This window comes from Protomyctophum parallelum, assembly GCF_964188405.1.
Source record: "Protomyctophum parallelum genome assembly, chromosome: 2".
NCBI lineage: Eukaryota > Metazoa > Chordata > Actinopteri > Myctophiformes > Myctophidae > Protomyctophum > Protomyctophum parallelum.
Window position 1 is genome coordinate 52043194 of NC_139699.1, and position 18993 is coordinate 52062186.

General features: G+C 43.5%; 1 protein-coding gene across 1 annotated transcript; it reads right to left on the reverse strand.

Annotated features, from left to right (window-relative positions):
• Positions 1-192: 192 nt before the first annotated feature.
• supv3l1 (SUV3-like helicase) lies at positions 193-18381 on the reverse strand. The gene is made up of 16 exons (XM_083792079.1): positions 17991-18381; positions 13863-13940; positions 13162-13269; positions 12943-13057; positions 11516-11684; positions 10370-10481; positions 8831-8908; positions 7379-7470; positions 6613-6793; positions 6170-6263; positions 5173-5292; positions 4539-4638; positions 4295-4375; positions 3527-3703; positions 1963-2111; positions 193-1075 (listed from the first exon to the last, which is right to left on the reverse strand). Exons 1-16 carry the CDS (start codon positions 18250-18252, stop codon positions 631-633), a joined length of 2361 nt encoding a protein of 786 aa, XP_083648205.1. The 5' UTR covers positions 18253-18381; the 3' UTR covers positions 193-630.
• Between the last annotated feature and the right edge of the window lie 612 nt (positions 18382-18993).

Sequence of the window (18993 nt, forward strand, 5' to 3'; positions counted from 1 at the left end):
TGGTACGTAGGTCTGTGATTAGTTGGTTTTTAAATTTTTATTCACTTGCTAATAACCTTTCTGAGTTTTCAAGAAACGGCATTTAATCCTTGTGAAAGCATGTGATCCTCAATTGAAATATATATGACTTCCACACATCCACATAGAGTAGAAGAAGAACACTGTACTAAGGCATGAAGACAAGGGTACATCTTGAAAAATGGCCGTTGCCTGTGGGTATATTATTGTCCGACAATTAACGTCACAGGCCTTTTGTGCGGCATTATTTTCCACCATGCTCAACAAATGGTGGGGAGTGGGGACGGAATAATTTAGTTGCCAAGTAAATTTTACTGGCAACAAGCAATAAAAATATGAACAAAGGCAAGGCAACCGATATTATAACCACGCTGAAACAATGACCGTAATGAATCACTCACTACTCGGTCGTCCGCGATAACCACACAATTCTGCTTCAGCTCAGTTTATATGGTCCTGTAATTGCTGAGATAGTGTCTTTCCCATAGGGACCATAAAACCGTCCTGGTTTTGAATGTAAATGCAGTATGGGACACGTTTTGTTGAACAGGCCTCTGGAACCACTGGATAAAAATTAAATAAGTTACAAAAAAATATCTAGTCCTCCTCCGTCTACTTTTTCTTTTTCCCTTTATTACTGGAACCTCTCAGTCTGAGCGCCTTCTGATCGGCGAGGTCCTCCTGTGAGACGCTGTGTTCTTTAGACCACTCCCTCTGCAGCTGTCTCAGCATGTCAGAGGTCAACAGTCCTTCGAGTACCAGGCGACTGGCGAGAGAACTGGCATTCGTCGTCTCGCCTCCCGCCGCTTGCTCTGCTTCGTGTACCGTTTGACCGCCGCTAGCAGAGACCGCCAAGATCGCTGAGTTTCTGCCGAGACCTCTGCCCTGTCGGCGCTGCGTCAGCGGCGCTGCCAGTGCCGGCTTGGCGGCGGCGGTTGCTTCCGTGGCTCGGATGAGGCGCGTGATGTTGAGGACTCCCTGCAGGATGATGTCATCGAGTTCATGTTGGATGGCCCGGACCAGGGCTGTGTCCGGGAACATGTCCATGAAACGATAGCTGGCGGGAGAGACTCACAATATTACTGTTTTAAAAGGGTTTACAAAGCCAACCTCAGACTGCTGAGGGGGCACACACAGCACTAGAACGGATGTTGTGGGCGTCCATCTTTATGCTAATAAATAGCTTCAATGCTAGCGAGCTAAACTATAGCCATCCTTGCTCTAGAAAGCGCCAATGTTTCCATCTAGACCACCGGATAATCAGCAAAGACCTGCGAACATTGCACGTTTTATCCAAACCATGGAGATCTCCGTAGATTAGGAGTTATTCAGCTTTTAGTCAGCCTGTATAATGGGAGGTGGGACCGTTGCGCAACCCGGTCTAGGATCACTAAAGAAGGAAAGGCCGAGCCAAAATAATAATGAAAAAGTTCAAATCAGTGATCCGGTTTGAAATTGATAATAAAGCTTATCTGATGGAGCATTCCGCCAGGAGCGGAAGGTAATTACATTCCTTATGGCGGAGCGTTACGTCACAAGCAGTAAGTCTGTTAAAAGGGTTTTGACCTGAGGACCAGATTCTACAAAATGTATTTTCGGAAAAACCTATGTTTCTATGCGAGTGGTTCTCAAACCTGTTCATGTCAAGGACCCCAAAATGTATATGTAATTGGCCCCCGACCCCCATCTGAAAATATGTTGTTCTAACGACCCCCGAGAAGCAAACATTGCGGTTAAAAACATTGGCTGCGAAAGAATATACAGTATATTCCCACACACACGGAGTTGCACCACTCACTTCACACGGGTGTGATTTTAAATAATGGTTAAAGTGGTTAAGGCGACACAGATGCGTTCCAGGTCTTAATGGAGGTTAAATACAAATCACTAACATAGCTTTTCAGAGGTAATACTCAAGAATAAATAATAAAAGACAAAAGTTACCTCAGCCAGAGGTAGAGGTCCAGTACATCGTGAACGGCCTCCAGGTGGACGAGGTCTTTAATGTTTTGGGGCGGAGACAGAGGCCAGCTGATATGTCGACAGATCCAGTCAAATGTTAATGGCTCGTCTCGACTGAACTGACGGGCGAACTGCATGGGGGACACATTACAACACACTGTTGACTGTTGTTATTCCTATACTCCTGTTATAACCACACTGTTCTTCTCTTCTTTTCCCTTCAGGGGTCGCCACAGCGAATCATCTGCCTCCATATCACCCTGTCCTCTGCGTCCTCTTCTCTCACACCAACTAAACTTAATTTCCTCTTTCACTACATCCATACATCTTCTCTTTGGTCTTCCTCTAGGCCTCCTGCCTGGCAGTTCCAACATCAACATAATGCTTCCACCGATATACTCACTATCCCTTCTCTGTACTGTACGTGTCCAAACCATCTCAGTCCGGCCTCTCTTGCTTTATCTCCAAAACATCTGACATGTGCCGTCCCTCTGATGAACTCGTTCCTGATCCTATCCATCCTTGTTACACTGAGAGAGAACATTTTAGTCTCTGCTACCTCCAGCTCTGCTTCCTGTCTTTTCCTCAGTGCGACTGTCTCTAAAACATACAACATAGCTGGTCTCACCGCCGTCTTGTACACCTTTCCTTTCATGCATGCTGATACTTTCCTATCACACCTGACACTTTTCTCCACCCATTCCAATCTGCTTGCACCTCTTTTCCCACTCTCCATTGTTTTGAAATGTTGACCACAAGTCCTTAAAACTCTTAAAGTGTTATACCATACTGTTCAATTTAATATTGAATCAATGAAAACTTGAAAAGTAGTAAAAAGCGCTTTGGACAAAACCTCTTAACCCATTTTGACCTGACCTCGAAATCTATAAAATGTCTTCTAAATCCTTTGTGCCACAATTTCACGATTTTTTCAAAAATAGCAGACCTACAAGCTCATAGCGCGCCACTCGGTGGCGCGCTATGAGCTTGTAGGTCTGCTATTTTTCAATAGCTAAATTATAACAATGTTTAAAACACAAAAAGAGGTTCCCGCCCAAAATGGGTTAAGTCCATTGGAACCTCAAACTGTCTGCTAAAGCAGCTAACTCCACCACCTCTCCCCCTCGCATGCGAGTAATTGACAACATATAAAGTCACAACACCAACTTTGATGAGCCAGTATTGCTTGGTTTTCGGATTTTGGAGTTAGGTGGTTTCTTGCCAACAGCAGAGATATGCATTTTATTAATAATGTAGTGACTAGCAGTAGGGGTAGGACAATTTACTTACCACACGATTCAATAACATATTGATAACTAGGGTGAAAATGCAATTATAACCAATATAAATCAAGATTTTTTTTTGTCCACCCCCAACTAGCAGTAAGCCTAGCAAATCCAGCAGGAGCAGGACTAAGAACACTAGATGGCAGCACTGTGATAAACAGTTGAGTTTAGCCTGATCTTCCTTCTCTGTTTATTTTCTTCTCCTTCCATCCCAGCATCCCTTAGTTCCCTTCCTCCCCTCTACGTCTACGTGTCCTTACCTTTAGGAAAGACGTGCATACAAAGGGTTGTTTCTTGTTGATTGGTGCCGTACAGAACACGTAGCGTGACCTCAGGTTGAGCGGGATATGCTGGATCATGTCGGCCAGGAACTTGAAATCGTCAATGTTGCACACAAAATAGAGACCGTCCACCTGGGAGAGGCTGACAAAAATGTCCTGGAGGAGAGAGCATGACATTGAATACGGTCAATACGTGAAATGAGCTAATTTTAGATGTTCGTTTTGCAAGAGAATGAAAGATACGCTGGTGTAAAGTAAATAAGAGATAAGATAAGACCAGGCGGTCATCTTTCTGTTAGCAGAAGGTCACCGATTTGAATCCCTTGACTGGCCCAAAAAAGTCTTTGATTCAAATATCTTTTTTAAATGGTAATTGCTACTCTTATAATCAAATGATCCATGATTTGATTCTAATGCTGCACTTTCACGTCGCTCTCTGCTGCACCAAAGCTTAGAAACAGCAGTGGTGGAAAAGGTACTCACATGTTTTACTTAAGTAAAAGTATCAATCAATACCGCAATGTACTCAGTACTCTGTTACAAGAAAATGAATTCAAAATGTACAAAAGTATTAGCATCAAAATGTACGTACATGTAAATGTATGTACCAAAAGTACTCATTATGCGGAATGTCCCATTTAACAAGTTTTCAAATGTATAAAAAGTAAAAAATACCTTGTACAGTACTTGAGTAAATGTAGCGATGAGAAACAGGAGGTGGATTGACAGTCAAATGGATAGACTTACTAGAAGGTTGGAGAGCGTTGCATCAGGCAGATGATAGGCAAACATCTCTATTTGTTCAGCAGTAGGATGGAGACCTGCAGTCTGAGCCAGAGGAGAACATGTCAGAAATACCCCCGGTGTTTGTATGATTGCAGTCATTTGTGCATTTGGTCCATAACTGAATATATCATATGGCAGTGTCTCTTTGGAGTCGAGCAGGTCTGTGTGTGTGTGTGTGCGTGCGTGCGTGTGTATGTCTCTTAACCTCTATGGGGTGTACTGTCTGGCTGAGGATTTCCTTCAGGACAGGCAGGTCATCTCTGTGCATTGTAGTTACCTCTCCTTCGCTAAATATGGAGGCGAACCTGTGAGACGACAGAAATCATAGGAATAACTATTACTTGTTAGCATTGTGACAACCCACCATTAAGTGACAGGTAACATTGGTGTCCAGGGGCAGACAACGCAATTGCGTTGGGGTCCAGAGGCCTTTGGGGCCATCGACCGTCCACCCGAGAGATGCAATGACAGCGGAGTTGAAAAAACGTTTGGCGGAACCCCCCCCCCAAGGGTGCAGTGGGCTCCCCTGGCTACGCTGAGCTGTTCTGTTCACAACCGTGGCAGGTACGTTCACAACTACGTACTGTACAGGGCCCCGCTGTTTATGAACCAAAAGGCAGTTTGGGCTGTTTTCACCAGCTGCTGCTGCTCTGTTTACAAGATAGGTATGTTCACACAACTACTGTACAGTGCCCTGCTGTTTATAAACTAAAATGCCGTTTGGGGTGTTTTCACCGGCGGCACGGCGGGGGGATGCTGTCAGTAGACCCGACTACTGACGTCTAGTTACGGCGCTGTTAGTGTCTCTGGGTAATGACAAATATGGAACACAGACAGACCTGCCTGCCCGTCCAGCGATCTGCAGAGCCTGTGACGTGCTGATGGTTTCCATGTGCTTTTCTCCCTTCTCGTTAACATTGGGCTTCACCAAACTGTTGAAGATGATGCGCTTTATGCTCCTAGACAAGAGTTCAGAAGACGCACATAAAACAAGAGAACGGGGAGAAGATAAGAGATGGACAGTGAACAAAAGAGGGGCCATCGCAAGAGAAGGACGGTGAAGTGACCTCAAGACCTCCACAGACCTCCTAGGTCATGCAGTGCCCAGGACGTCTGTACACGTCTTGAAAAAAATAAAATAAATCAAAACCGTTGTTTTCTTTTGCTAAATCGGATGGGCACCCCACGTCGCACTTTAGAAAGAATGAAAGGGCACATAATGCGTTTAAAAAGCATTACAATTTCTTTCAATAATTAACAATTCTATCCTAGTCAAAGGCTTGAAGTAGGGATGTCCAGATCACGTGTTTTTTGCTCCAGATCCGTTTCTGTTCATTTGATTTTGATACAGATTTTTCCCGATACGATATTTCTATATTTCCAAAAATCACAGACAATATCCAGTCTAATATCCTGATATGAATATAATATAATAAATTAGGATCAAGTTTTTTTTGCTCCCGATCCGATTATTTGAAAATGACCGATTTTCCGATCACGTGATCGGGACAACCCTAGCTTGAAGCCTTATTGATACTTCATCGCACGTAAAGTGTCATATGCCAAAAATTGCTGATCTACAAGCTCACACCATGTCACATCTGCAACACGTTGGGAGTTTGCCAATTTGCTATTTCAGCACACAACACCGTCGCACAACGGAGCATAAATTAGGCATTAGATTACAGTAATGCTACATAATGCTACATTTTATAAAACCATTTGTGCCTCACATTTACACTATATGTGCATACACATTAGAAACACACATACTGAGTTACACCTGGTTATTACAGGTTTATAATTAAAAAGGTAGAAAAGCAGAAAGGTATTTACAGGTTGAGGCCCATGCCAATGGCATCTGTTGCAACCAGGATCTTGCACAGGTCATTAGGGTCATTGAACTTCTTGGCCTGGGACAGCTTGGTGCCTGGTAATGAGAGAGGAACACAATATTTTTCTTTACATTACACAACCAACTAAAACAATCTGCCTCATTTATTAAAATGTGTATTTTCTTCCAAAAGAAGGATTTAACCTTTAGCCAGAGTAGATGTTTTCATTTCACCGTTGACATTGTTATACAATCAAATTTAAGCTAGCAAAGAAAAACCACAACCAAACACCATTCACACTTAATAATAATAATATCTCAAACTTATATAGCGCTTTTCTGAGTACCGAAAGACGCTTTAGATGTGAGGCTTTACAGAGGTAACAACAAAATAAAAACAACTTTATTCGAAAAAAGAAAGAAACACTAAACGCCACTTACATACCTGGCGGTAGGCTTCCATAGATTACAGCACATTCTAGCCCTCGGACCTCTATCTGTCTGCTGATTGAATAGATGTCATTTTTACTGAAGCAGACGATACAGTCTCCTGGTCTGAGGTTGTCTAGTGATTCCACAGCATGGTCCAAGATTGAGAACGGAGTTAAACGCTCGTATGTGTTAACCTAGAGAGGGGGAGTTCCATGAAGGGATGTGAGGAGAGAGAGATTGGATTACATCACTCAGATTCCTCCTCTTATCTCATAGAACACGTTTTTCAATCATACATCATGAGTCATCATGACCGGTTTTTATGGATTGTGAGAAAATATACCTTTTTTTAAAGCCTTTCCTAATAAATTCTAATTATATTTAAAATATATATTTTCAGAAATTAAAAAAAAATATATATATCAAACACTGAAAATAATGTGATCTTATAATAGATTTGGTATTTTAATAGGGCTTCAAGGGACCACTTTCCCTATTTTCAAACATAGCCTCAGTTCACTAATGCAGTCATACGAGTGGTAGATTCATGTAATTTGTGCGAGGCCGCGGAAACTGGTGTGCTTCGAGTAGGACTTGTTTTGGCCTCTGCACCAAGTGAGGGGAAGCGTCACATCTGCTTTATCGCTTACTCATGAAAAGAGCTTCCGTTCTCCAGACTGTATGACGGAAGCATTTGACAATTGCGAGAGGCAACAGCCTGGAAACGCGAGACTAATCTCGAGTTGAAAAACGTTTGAACATTGTCCATGCAGCCTTACCTCCATCTCCTCCCCTGTGGCGAACATCAGCTCTCTGACAAAGTTAATGGCAGCAGGTTCCCCACACACATGGATCTCCTTTGCACACAAACCTACACAAGCACACACAACAATCAGCTTAATTGCTCAAATGTAAATTTGGATCCACACACATTTCATGAGGTAAATGATTTAAAAGAGAGAGTAAAAGGGCTTTATCAACAAATCTAAGAAAACTGTAAGAAAAAGTTTATACACGAGGACCAATGTTTAAAAATGACTCACTACTGAACCAATTAAACCCTATAATACTACAGAACTTCAGTTCCGTCTACTACAGTTTTTTCCCCCTTTATGCTAGTGGCCCTATTTTCACCAGTGCTTGAAACTTGTTTGCCTTTCTTACCATTTTGAAAAAAAATTTGATTAGTTCAAATAGCCGATCTACAAGCTCACAACGTGTCGATGTAGATCGGCTAGTTGAACAATGTTTAAATGTTTTAAATGTTTAAAATTGTAAAAAAAAAAAGAAAGGAAGAAAAAAGGCAAAGATTTAAAGTTTAGGGATAAGGGGTATCGCATGGTGAAATCTTTTCACTGAAAATAGCCAATCTACAAGCTATCTAAGGTCTAGATCTCTCAGATAGATAGATCTGAGTAAATCACCAAAGGTTTGTCTAGGTAGCTCTGTCGGTAGAGCTCTCGCCTTTGGACCACAAGTCCATGGGTTTGATCCGCCAACTCAGCGAATGAGTAGCACAGCTTGGGTGCAGCAAGTCGTGTGGGAAGTACTGGGAGCTGATGGTAGGTGTCTAGTGCATTGTAACAGGGATAGACTCCGGTGTGTTACCGGCTGATACAATAAGCCACTACTATTTTCAGGGAAAGTTCACCTACGATGACATCCCCAGAATATGGGCACCATGGTTCATGTGCTTAAAGCATTGATCACGGCACCTACAGTACCGTACAAGGAAACAGTACTGTGGGTTTCATTCAAGGAGAACAAAAGAGACCCATACATATGGACAGAATGTGAGAAACAGAGGGTGCGTTCGGACATTCGCACTGAGCACACTGATGTGCCCTCTTGTCTTTTGTTTATTCAGTGCACTCGGTGCGTAGTCGCTCGGAAATCTAGTGAGCTGCGCCCCGGGTGTGCAGAGTGCCCGCTCTGACCGACCCTTTATTATTACACACGCATCAACAGCTAATGTTATGAATTACCATTCAATGTTACAGGAAGGTGTGTCGTTTTAACTGGTCGTTCGTAAATAAGCCACACTGGTGGTCTATGACATCACGGCCCAGTGCACTAAAGAAAACTGAGCACATTCCCGGCATGCATTTCCGAACGCACCCAGTGTGAGACACAAGACCAGAGAGTCTGAGTGGGACACAGACAGGCATAAAACACAGAGGATAATTCATCTGAGAGAGAGAGAGAAAGAGATATGTTATCAGTGTACTAACCCAACAGTGCTCTCGTCCAGGCCCAGCCTCTGGAGGGGTCCCTGATCATCTGAATCTCATCGATTACAGCCACCTCATCTACAGACACAAATGTACAACAATGTCAACATAATGTCTGGGCCAATCAATATGACAACCATTCAATTCAAGTCTATTGATGGTCAGTCATAGGTCTTCTTGAGAAAGTTAATGCTGAGATGTACAGTGCATACTGTATGTACATCGTGCACAATATTTCATGACATCAGCTTAAAGAAAGCCGGAAGTACTGTACACTTGTTTAGCTTTTTAGACAATATCCCCCTATTGATCCAAACAGCTTCATTTGTTAAGATTCACTCCTTCAATTTGCTCAAATCAAGTGTTTTCCCTATATGTGACTAACAAACTTAACAGCTTGGACACCAGAGGGCGGTAGAGCTTTAGCTACCAGGTGCCAGAGGGAACCTTTAAAGGGTAAGACCACTTTTTTTGAGGTTTGGGTTGTGTAGTTACTTTGCCATGATGCAACTCCAAATGTGGACAAGAAATAAAAAATAACTGCTCTAGTGATTAGAAATTGATAATTCAAAATATGCTCCTCATTGACTTACATTGTATCTAAAACAGCTCTCAAAGTCACTCTTTTAGTACGTAAACAAACACAAACAAAGTTGATTCAGACAATATAGAGCATCACCAAAACTCATGCTGTTTTATTTTTTCATAAAAATGTTTTCTTCCTGTTGATTTTACTATTTGAAGATCTGGATCCAGATCCACGGATCCAGTCCGGGTTTTCTTCCCAATAAAATGGACAAATCAACAGGAAGAAAACATTTTTATGAAAAAATAAAACAGCATGAGTTTTGGTGATGCTCTATATTGTCTGAATCAACATTGTTTGTGTTTGTTTACGTACTAAAAGAGTGACTTTGAGAGCTGTTTTAGCTACAATGTAAGTCAATGAGGAGCAAATTTTGAATTATCAATTTCTAATCACTGGAGCAGTTATTTTTTATTTCTTGTCCACATTTGGAGTTGCATCATGGCAAAGTAACTACACAACCCAAACCTTAAAAAATGTGGTCTTAACCTTTAACATGAGTGCAGATGGGGTGGTCTGTGATTTTGTTCGAAGGGGGATTTAGTATAGAGACTAGAGAGGGGGCTCTGCAGAGGCCCAGTGAAGCCTGCTAGCACTTCGAACACTGTTTTCATCAGCGCAAGGCTTGATTAATGATTTATTACACGCCAATCATGCCTATTTCATCTTGTTTTAATCCATAATGCCAATAAAGACGGCGTGTACGCACAGGGATTTTGGCAGTTTTTACGTGGACGCTAGCGGTGGTTAGCTAAAAAGTGCTATTTTTTCTTTTTTTGAATTACCACGAATTAATCGAAAGCAGTCTGTACGTCTGTGGCTACCTGGACAAAGGTAGATGATTAGATATACCTCGGCCATACGTCTTAATGCCTTCCCTCCACAACATTATCATTCACCGCATCAATAGCACTTTAAGACTTCTATAAATGTGTTTGTTACAGTCTACTCACACGGTGTGTTGACATTACACATCTCAATGGTGCACGCCACATGCTCAGCAGCTCTGCCTTCAGGGTCCACACATGTCCTTTCCTCTCCCGTTACCAAGTCACAAGGCACGCCCTGAAACAGACAGAACATACAGGACGTCAGTCAAATTCAAAGACACACTCAGGGAAACATGCACAGAGTTGATAGTCAGTGGTGTGACTGGTGTCATGGTGTTTTTTTTACTGGTACCACAGCGTTTTAATGACGCCACATGCACGCGCGTGCATGTGCGCATCACAGAACAGCTGATATAGCCTGCCTATTGTTAAATAGTGTATGAGAGTTTTAGACACAAACACAAAATACTAGTCAAACAAACATCTTTACTGCATACTATAACGAAACTAAAAAGTTTGCTTTGGACGAATGAATCTGTTCTGGAGGAGGCATTCTTGATCTTGTGTGCAGAACACCACACAGCACAGCAGCAGTAGCCTACTGGAGCCATAGCCTACTGCTGTAAGTGTGCAAGCGGCTCGGGAGGTTTCAGATTGGATCTTTGAACTCTCACACTAGGGCAAATAATTATGCCTGAGAATTGTTTCCACCTAGACGCTTCTAAAAACGCTTTCTAAAATCTAAGCTAATATATAAGGTTTCTGAAAACCTTCAAATTCGTATTAAAAAATAAAAACAAATAATTATGTTGCTAAATGTTTAGCAACAACGAATGAGACCAAGAGGAAGCCTACGGAATGAAAAGTACTGTACAACAACGTATAGGTTGCACAGGTCTAACAATTTAACAACAAGACAGCAATGTCGTGTCTGGCAAACAATTTGGGATTATGGTTGATCTCATGAATGCCTTATAGATTCTGATTTAAACCCCCAGAGAACCATCAAGTGTCTAACAAAGAAAGGAAAAAGAAGAAAGAAAACTGTTACAGAAGGGGGTTCCCGCCCAGAATGGGTTAAGTGTCGTATGTTGTGCCCATGTGTCATAAGTTCATGTATTGTCCATGTCTTTTTCTGCTTAATAAAAAATATTGAAACACAAGGAAGAGCGAGAGGAAATGGCAACAGTATAGTAAAATAGAGCAAAAACTTTAGCTAAATTATAGACAGGACAGAGAGAGAGATAGATGGAAGAGATCAAAACATACAGCCTTGTTGCTCGTCTCGAAGATTTCGTGAGCCAGTAGTTTTAGTGGGCCACAGTAAACCCCACTCCCAGCAGCCAGGTAACGTTGAATGGCTTGGTAGGTTTTACCACTGTTAGTGGGACCAGCATGGAAAATCACTTTTCTCTGGATGGCACGGGTCTCTGGGTACCTAGAGAAAAAAAGACACCGTTTTGAAAGCTCCCAAAATAATCTATTGACAATAGAGTGGACAAAAACATACAATTTATAAATACAGTCACAGATACATACAGTACAGACATACAGTGACAGACAAAAAACAATAAATTACTGAAGTCATATGATATCTGCTTGCAGCAAGTTTGCTTTTGCCCCTGATCAACCGGAATAAACCAGAATTCAGCAATAGCATAGATGGTACTCAAGTAATACAATGAGTCATCTGTTCAGGAGATAATACATAACCTGACTCCACCAGATGGGGCCGGTATTGATTCACAAATTCACAACACAGCCTCCATCACGCTAACCTGACTCCGCCAGAGAGTACACTGGGTTCCCCCCTCCTGCTCCCATCTGGGAACTCTCAGGCAGACTCGATGCTCCGGCCACCAAACGGCCTGGCCAATCAGCGGCAGCTAGAGGCAGGATCAAGGCATACACAGTCCTGCCTTGATCCCGCCTCTAGCTGCCGCGGATTGGCCAGGCCGTTTGTTGGTACTCTCTGCTGCCCCATCTGGCGGAGTCAGGTTACCACCACGCTGCAGAGTTCAGACTTCAGAGTATGGGTTTTATGACGTTCAGACCATAGACATATAAACGTAGACGCCATTTGCGGCTCTGGAGCGTATGTGCTGAAGGGAGGGCAAAACATTCCTGAGATTCCTTGCGAAGCCTCGCGGAAGCATGAGCGTGCATCACAGAGCGCATGTTCGGTTCTGATAAGTCCCGGAAAAGATGCGCTGTGATTGGCCAGTAATCACTTGAGTGACAGCGTGACGTAACGTGCCTTCCACACTTCCTGCACACTTCCGCCCCCTCTTGCACACATTATGGCTCCAACAAACTGCAACGCCCAATGAGGCATCTATTTTTTAAATATCTAGTCTGAACAGACTACGGGTTTTATGGATAAGTCTACCATTGGCTTAGAGGCAGCCTAGGGGCAGCCAATCATGAAAGTGTCTACTATTATCGTCAGTAAATGTAGATCAGCTCTGCAAGCCGATATAAAGCCAAATGCACACATAAACACAATACATACATACTGACACCAATATATGAGCCACAAGGTAAGGGTTTCAGCCTATGATAAACAAGCATATCCTTTGGTTGACATTGTTATTCTGTCTACCTGCTCGTTTTATTTCTGTAAGGGGAATTAGCATAGTGGTGAATTCATAGTTTAGTTTGAAGTGACTTTGTGGTTGTTCACGTGACAAACCTACCAGTTGGCAGGGACTCTTAGGTCAGAGATTTTCCTCAGGTCATCGATGCAATCCAACATGGGGAAGATCTGTTTGGCATGACGCATGAAATATGGATAGATGTCATCTATATGACCTGGACAACAAAAAGCAACAGAAATTAAGACTCAAACATCGTTCTCTCTCCATTATAATTTGCTGTAAATGTCACTTGCATTACAATACGACAAATAAACACACCTGCCCCACAGCAGATATCATTCAGGATTATGTGTAGCTCAGCGGTGATCGATGTCATCTCCAAAACATACTTCCTGAAACTGACGAAAGCCTGGTGGAACAGACGGGCTGCATGCACAAATGCACAAGAACACACACAAAGCCCAAGAGGTATATGTCGGTTAACAAGGTTTTTGGCACTATACTTACCAACATATTAATAGAAAATAAATCCAAAGCTGTTTTCAAACTGTCAAGTACTGTTGCTTTTTAAGGGGTCATGGATTAGATTGTTCTTAACCCATTTTGGGCGGGAACCCCTTTTGGTGTTTTAAAGCATCATGTTATACTTTAGCCATTGAAAAATAGCAGATCTACAAGCTATTTTTTAAAATTTGTGAAAATGTAGTGCAAATCTTTGATTATATATATATTTTTTTTCAGAGCTAACGTTTTTAAATCTTTGCTTCTGGTGAGGTCCCTGGAACAACATATTTTCAGATGGGGGTCGGTGGACAATTTCACATCATTTTTGGGGTCCTTGACATGAAATATTGAGCACCACTGATACAGAAACATGAGGTATTTCAGAAAACTGTTTTAATTTCGACGTCAGGCCTAAATGGGTTAATTAAGTTCAAATGGTAATTGATTCAGGAAACAAAAACATGTTTTGAAAAATGTTGTGCAGTCCTAAGTAACACACAGATTGTAATTCTCACCATCGAGACCCTGGTCTGCTGCCAGCTTCTGCATCTCTTTCCTCTTGTAGAAGCGGTTCAGGATTTTCAGTAGTTCGTCTGACAATGATAGGAATCATAAGCTGGATAGCTCAGCTGTCATCATCATCATCATAAGCTTTATTTAAACTCAGGGGTACAATTGAGGCGCAGGCACTAGGCTGGCCATCATTCACAATGTAGCCATGGTGTTTACGTATTGGGTGGTGGTGGTAGCGTAAGATTTAGACACTCGTAGATGTATTTAATTGATTCTGACATTTCTAAATCTTAGGCTAATTGGGTGGAGTGAGATACAGGTCCAGTCACCAGTGGGCACCAACCAGCACATGGTTGCCATGGTTACCAGGCAAGATGGCGGCGCGTCGACGCGACGCAAGGCTCAGCGTCTGACCAGATTCTGGAATACAGTGATCACCTTACTACTACTATTAATTCTGAGTGCACAATACTGTCGTGCGTTCACATCTTACAGCCGACAGGAGCTCCTGGATATAGGACTACTTTGCACAGACGTTGCATTGGACAACCTACTACCGCTGGAGATCGTGAAGACACCGCGGGGCAGTCCTTCAGTACTCCCGACCGGCAGCAGCCGGAGGCGGCGTAGAGACCGTAAACAAAGGAGGGGTAAGCGGAGTGGGATACAAGCGAGGCTAAAGCTGTACCCCCATCGGCTACCGCTACCTACCATCCTCCTCGCCAATGTTCGGTCCCTGGCAAACAAAATTGACGAGCTACGGCTCTGAATCACCTCACAGAAAAGGATCATGGACTGCAAAATTTAGATTTTCACAGAAACATGGCTCAGTGACAGTATCCCCAGCAGCGTGATAGAGCTAGAAGGACGTTACATCTTCAGAGCTGACAGAACAGCGGACTCCGGTAAGACCAAGGGGGGCGGGCTTTGCATCTATGTAAACAAAACATGGTGCATGGACGCTACTACTATGTTCCCCTAAAGAAGAAAGACGCTGATCCTAAAGCTCTTCTCTCTTGCCTGGATGACATTAAAGCCTGGATGGCCCTAAGCTTTCTAAGCTTCAATGATAAGAAAACCTCCCTTTGATCTAGGCCCCCTGGCACAGTTTGTGAAGCCAACAGTCTCCAACCTAGGTTTTAAAATGGACAACGACTTTAAGCTAGATCGCCAAATTAGCTCAGTGGTGAAGTCTAGCTTTTTTCATTTGCGACAACTGGCAAAGGTAAAACCCTTTTTAACCACTCAGCACCTTGAGATAGTAATCCATGCCTTTATTACATCTCGGCTGGATTACTGTAACGCCCTCTACTTTGGAGCCAGTCAGTCTTCCCTTGCTCGGCTCCAGTTAATTCAGAACGCGGCTGCCCGACTACTAACTGGCACGCGTAAGAGAGAGCATATAACTCCCATCCTCGCCTCTCTCCACTGGCTGCCAGTGAACTTTAGAATCCAGTTCAAGGTTCTGCTTTTGACTTTTAAAGCTTTAAGTGGTCTCGCCCCTCCATACCTCTCTGAGCTCCTCCACCCCTACTCTCCCGCCCGCTCCCTCAGGTCAGCTGACCTGATGCTGCTAGAGGTCCCGAGGGCGAAGCGGAAGCTTAGAGGGGACAGAGCTTTTTCAATCGCTGCCCCCAAGCTCTGGAACGACCTTCCCCTGCAACTTAGGCAGGCCCCCTCTCTGGCCATTTTTAAAACCTCACTGAAAACGCACTTTTATTCTTTGGCTTTTAACACAGCATGAGACCTCTGTTCCTGAACTTGCTTCCCCCCCCTCCTTTTCTTGTTTAGTGTGTTTAGTGTGTCTTTGTATTCTGTGTTTTTTAGTCTATGTGTTTACTTACTGTTTTACCTATGTACTGTACAGCACTTTGTGGCAGCTATGGTTGTTTTAAATGTGCTATATAAATAAAGTTGAGTTGAGTTGAGTTGAGTTGAGTACTATGGCTGGGAGTTATTGCTCTGCTGATCTAGAATACCTGCTGATCAAGTGCAGGCCCCCAGTACACACAAGCAAATAAAAACATTCCCCAATCAGAAGCCTTGGATGAATGCAGAGGTCCGTCTACTACTAAAGGCACGGGACATCGCTTTTAGAACTGGTGACACGGAGGCCTACAGCTCAGCCAGGGCTAACCTGAAGAAGGGCATCTGGAGGGCCAAATATGCCTATAAACTGCGAATAGAGGAGCACTTCAACAACTCTGTCTCTCGGCGCATGTGGCAAGGCATTCAGGCACTCACAGCATACAAACCCCATAACTCCACCCCCTCTTCCAGCAGCTCCTCTCTGCCCAACGAGCTGAACCACTTCTACGCTCGCTTCGACCGGGACAACAGGGAGACCGCCACCAAATCCAGCGTTCCACCAGGTGACCAACCGCTCACACTCTCTACCAGTGAGGTATACACCACACTGAGCAGGGTTAATGCGCGGAAGGTTGCGGTCCCTGACGGCATCCCTGGTCGTGTGTTGAGGGCATGCGCTGAGCAGCTGGCAGGAGTTTTCTGTGACATATTCAATCTCTCTCTGTCTCAGGCAGTCATTCCTGTGTGCCTAAAAAACGCTACCATCGTGCCTGTACCTAAACATTCCACTGCAACAAGCTTGAATGACTTCCGCCCCGTGGCACTTACCCCCATCATCACAAAGTGCTTTGAGAGGCTGGTACTGGCTCACATGAAAACCTGCCTACCCCCGACCCTGGACCCTCATCAGTATGCCTACCGTCACAACAGGTCAACTGAGGATGCCATTTCCACTGCAATACACACAGCTCTGACCCACCTGGAACTCACCAACACCTATGTAAGAATGCTGTTCATCAACTTCAGCTCTGCATTCAACACCATCATACCCTCTAAACTGGTCACCAAACTGCATCACCTTGGCATCAGTACTTCACTCTGCAACTGGATTCTGGACTTTCTGACCAACAGACCTCAGTCTGTCAGGTTAGATAACCACACCTCCTCCACCCTGACACTGAAGTACCACAGAGCTGTGTGCTCAGTCCTCTCCTCTACTCCCTCTTCACCCACGACTGCGTTCCTGTGCACGGATCCAACATCATCGTCAAGTTCGCGGACGACACCACGGTGGTAGGCCGGATCAAAAACAACGATGAGTCGGCCTACAGGGAGGTCGAGCACCTGGCGGCGTGGTGCACCAGCAACAACCTGGCTCTCAACACCACAAAGACAAAGGAGCTCATTGTGGACTACAGGAGAGCCAACCACTGTGACCACACCCCCATCTAAATCAACGGGGCGGTGGTGGAGCGGGTGTCCAGCTTTAAGTTCCTGGGTGTCCACCTCTCTGAGGACCTCTCATGGGCTCAACTGCTCCATCCTGTACAAGAAGGCGCAGCAGCGTCTCTATTTCCTGAGGAGACTGAGGAAGGCTCTCCTGTCTCCACGGATTCTAGTGAACTTTTACCGTTGCACCATTGAAAGCATATTAACCAACTGCATCTCAGTGTGTTATAACAACTGCACAGTTTCTGACCGGAAGATCCTGCAACGGGTAATCAAGACTGCCCAATACATCATCGGCACACAACTCCCCTCCATTGAGGACCTACAGCGCCAGAGATGTCTGCGTAGGGCGAGAGGTATTGTGAAAGACAGAACTATTGGCTCCCGTACTAGTATGCTCAGAAACAGCTTCTTTCCTGTTGCTGTCTCCCTGCTGAACTCTAAATAAATTGAATCTAATCTAATCTAATCTAACAAATGTTGGTCATGTTATCACTGATATGTCATGTAACAACACTAACACAATGAAGAAAAACTAGTGTTGATTATGTATGAGCCATGTCTTGTTTATTATTGTATGTCTTTAAATGTATTAATGAATACATTGAATACACATGTAAGACCACAATGGAAACAAGGCCTTGTGGCTTTTTATGCTATGCTTTTAACAATCATTGTAAACCATACCTCTGTACAATTTGCAAAACTAATAAAGTATTCAATCGATCAACCAGGTAAGCAAGTCTTAGTGCTTTTTCTAGTATTATCCTCTTGGCGGTTTTGTTATTGACCTGTACTTTCCTTGAACTGTACCCATTCTGCAAACTGTACAATCAATCAATCAATCAATCAATCAATCAATCGTTGCTCACTTTTGTCCAGAGGTTGCGTCAACTCGGCCCCCACGCCGCCATCCAAGGCTTCCGTCTTGATGGGGAGGGGGACGAAAAGAGACGTGTCGAGGGGTGTCGAGTTGTTGTTGGATGAAACATGACGGCTGGAAGAAGATGAACCCACGGGGACAACCGACGACTGTTTGAACCACGCCGTGGAGACTGTGGTGCCTCGAGTCATCAACGCGTTAATTCTGCGTGGGACGCGAGAGAACACATGCACGCACCGGTGTACTGACATCTTGGTCTGTGCTGTGGATAATATTGGTGCCTTGTTGTTTTGGGTTTGATATGAATAGATATGTCGTTCATTTGGTGTTATTTAACTGGAGAAGTGCAGAGGGCAGCCGGTCAACATCATGATTCAACATCTTCCTTCCTAATCCTCCTCCTCACAACAACGTGGGACAGGACCCTAATCAGTGTTGCCAGGTTGCGAGAGAAACAAGGAACCAGGCCTATGAAAACAAGCCTAAAAGAAGCGACTATTTGAAAATAGCAGATCTACAAGCTCGCAACTTGATCTGCTATTTTTAATTAAAAAAAAATTAAAACTCAAAACTTGTCTTGTATTTTCAGTCTCAGATGTGGGTCTGGACTCTGCAGACATACATAATTATGTTGCGCCGCCAAGCACTTTTACAGAAAACAAGCACAAAATCGCTTATAAAGCGGACACGTCAAACCTGGCCCCCATGCACCTTAGCGCTCTAGTAACTTGCCGGTATGTAATTGTCAAGGAAATTAATGTTGAACGTTAAATATTTTGATGAAAAACCTTAAGAAGAATCATATTTATTTCCACAAATATCACATTTTATTATTGCTAAAAATATTTTAAATACACCAAAATAAATTAAAAAGCGATGTATTAATATAACAACAGGCATAATGTTTGTCCTAAAACATTGCGACCTGGTCCTGCCTGTCTGTCAACATTCATGACGTCATATTTAAGGGTCCAAGTCGAGCGAGGATAGTA